The sequence below is a fragment of the Myotis brandtii genome, unplaced genomic scaffold, assembly GCF_000412655.1.
Source record: "Myotis brandtii unplaced genomic scaffold, ASM41265v1 scaffold797, whole genome shotgun sequence".
Taxonomy (NCBI): Eukaryota; Metazoa; Chordata; class Mammalia; order Chiroptera; family Vespertilionidae; genus Myotis; species Myotis brandtii.
Window position 1 is genome coordinate 259,345 of NW_005371210.1, and position 1,730 is coordinate 261,074.

At 66.2% G+C, this 1,730-nt stretch overlaps 1 protein-coding gene and 1 long non-coding RNA gene across 2 annotated transcripts in view; one reads left to right on the forward strand and one right to left on the reverse strand.

Moving 5' to 3' along the window:
* The window catches only part of PYCR1 (pyrroline-5-carboxylate reductase 1), a 3,800-nt gene extending 2,076 nt beyond the window's left edge, over positions 1 to 1,724 (reverse strand). The window contains exons 1-4 of the mRNA XM_005883647.2: positions 1,594 to 1,724; positions 1,339 to 1,409; positions 350 to 529; positions 1 to 140 (exon numbers count right to left, since the gene is read on the reverse strand). Of these exons, the coding sequence (XP_005883709.1) occupies positions 1 to 140; positions 350 to 529; positions 1,339 to 1,409; positions 1,594 to 1,660 (458 nt within the window). The 5' untranslated portion in view covers positions 1,661 to 1,724. The remainder of the gene's footprint in view (positions 141 to 349; positions 530 to 1,338; positions 1,410 to 1,593) is intronic.
* The window catches only part of LOC106724314, an 8,852-nt gene continuing 8,713 nt past the window's right edge, over positions 1,592 to 1,730 (forward strand). Inside the window, exon 1 of the long non-coding RNA XR_001360074.1 lies at positions 1,592 to 1,663. This is a non-coding gene — a long non-coding RNA (uncharacterized LOC106724314). The remainder of the gene's footprint in view (positions 1,664 to 1,730) is intronic.

Consider the following 1,730-nt stretch of genomic DNA (forward strand, 5'->3'; position numbering starts at 1 on the left):
AGCAGCTGCTCCAGGAGCCGGCCGTCCTCCACGTGGGCGTGGGTGCCCGTGGCGTACACCGTGGCCCCCTCCCGCACCACCACCGGCGTGTTGGTCATGCAGCGGATGACTTTGGGGGCCGGCTGGAACGCCCTGAGCTTCTGTAGGAGAAACCAGCGGGGTGTCCCTCCCAGCCCCGGGCCCAGCCGGGGGTGCTGGCTGAGGGTGAGAACAGGCTCACACACTGGAGCATTTCCTGAGTTCTCACTGGGGGCGGGGCCCACACGCCCATTTCACAGATGGAGAACCCCGGCAAATAGAGGGCCGGAGGCCTGGCCTCTCTGCACACACTCCCGCCCGCTCTCCCCACCTTCTCGATGCTGCTGATGGTGACGCCGGCCGCGCAGGACACCACGATGTGCCGGCTCTCGATGTGGGCGCCGACCTCGTCCAGGATGAAGGGGATGATGTGCGGCTTTACTGCCAGGAAGAGCACGTCGCTGTGCTGCACCGTCTCCTTGTTGTGGGGCGTCAGGTTCACCCCCATTTTCTGTGGGGAGTGCAGGGGCGGGCTCAGCCTGCCCCCGTAGCTGGCCGGACCCCCAGCATCTCTCTCAGCCCAGAGCCACCATGTGGACCCGCACAGAGACTGCTGGGGTGTGGGCATGGCCGGACCCGGGGCTCAGGGAAAGGGACTGTGACACCCCAACCGCCCCTCCCACCCAAAAGAAGAGGAAGCGCCCGGCCGGCGTGGCTCAGTGGTTGAGCATTGACCTATGAACCAGGAGGTCAGGGTTTGATTCTGGTCTGGGCATATGCCCGGGTTGCAGGCTCGATCCCCAGTGTGGGGTGTGCAGGAGGCAGCCGGTCAATGTTTCTTTCTCATCACTGATGTTTCTCTCCCCCTCCCTCCCTTCTCTCTCTCTCTCTCTCTCTCTCTCTCTCCTTCCTCTCTGTCCCAGCCTCGGCCCACCCCACCCTGGGCTGCAGCCCAGCCCCCTGCCCTCTGCTCTGTGGGGTGAGTGGTGGCCCCTAGCTGGGCACTTGCCCACCCTTGGGTCTGGATGTCTAATCAGCTACCGTGAACCCAAACCCTATCAGCCCCAGAAGTGTCTGGCCCGGCCCCACACTGTGGCCCCATTTGTCTGGCCCCCCAGCACCCCTTTCCCGACCATCACCCCCTCTCCACCCGCTGCCCATCACCCAGGTCCCAGAGCAGAGCAGGGTCTGTGAGATACTCGGGCCCAGGGCCCCTCCTCTCACGGTGCCCCCCTGGGGTCACTGCTCCTGGCCCTCCAGGGTCAGGCTGCTCCCCCCCCCATGTCAGATCCCTGACTGGCCCTGTCGCCCAGCACTTACCCTGAGGGCGGAGACGGTGGCCAGGTCCATGTCTGGAGAGCTGGCCATGATCTTGTGGGCGGCCAGGACGCCTGCAGGAACAGTTCCTCCCTCAAGGCCGCTCCCAGGAGGGAGAGCAGAACCCCCACCACCCAGGGTGAGAGCAACCCCGCCCCCCAAACATCTTGGGGCTGCCATGTCCCACAGGCATATTATGGAGAGCCCCCTCCTCCCCCCCCTAAAGAGGGGGGGCGCCCTCCTGGCCGCAGGACCTACCTGCCGCCGTGAAGCCCTTGGCCAGGGCAAAGGCCAGCTGGCCCGCCCCGATGAAGCCCACGCTCATGGCGTCTGACGCGCCCACGGCCCTCGGAGCTGCCCCTTGCGCGGTGGGAACAACTGCGGGGGAGACGGGG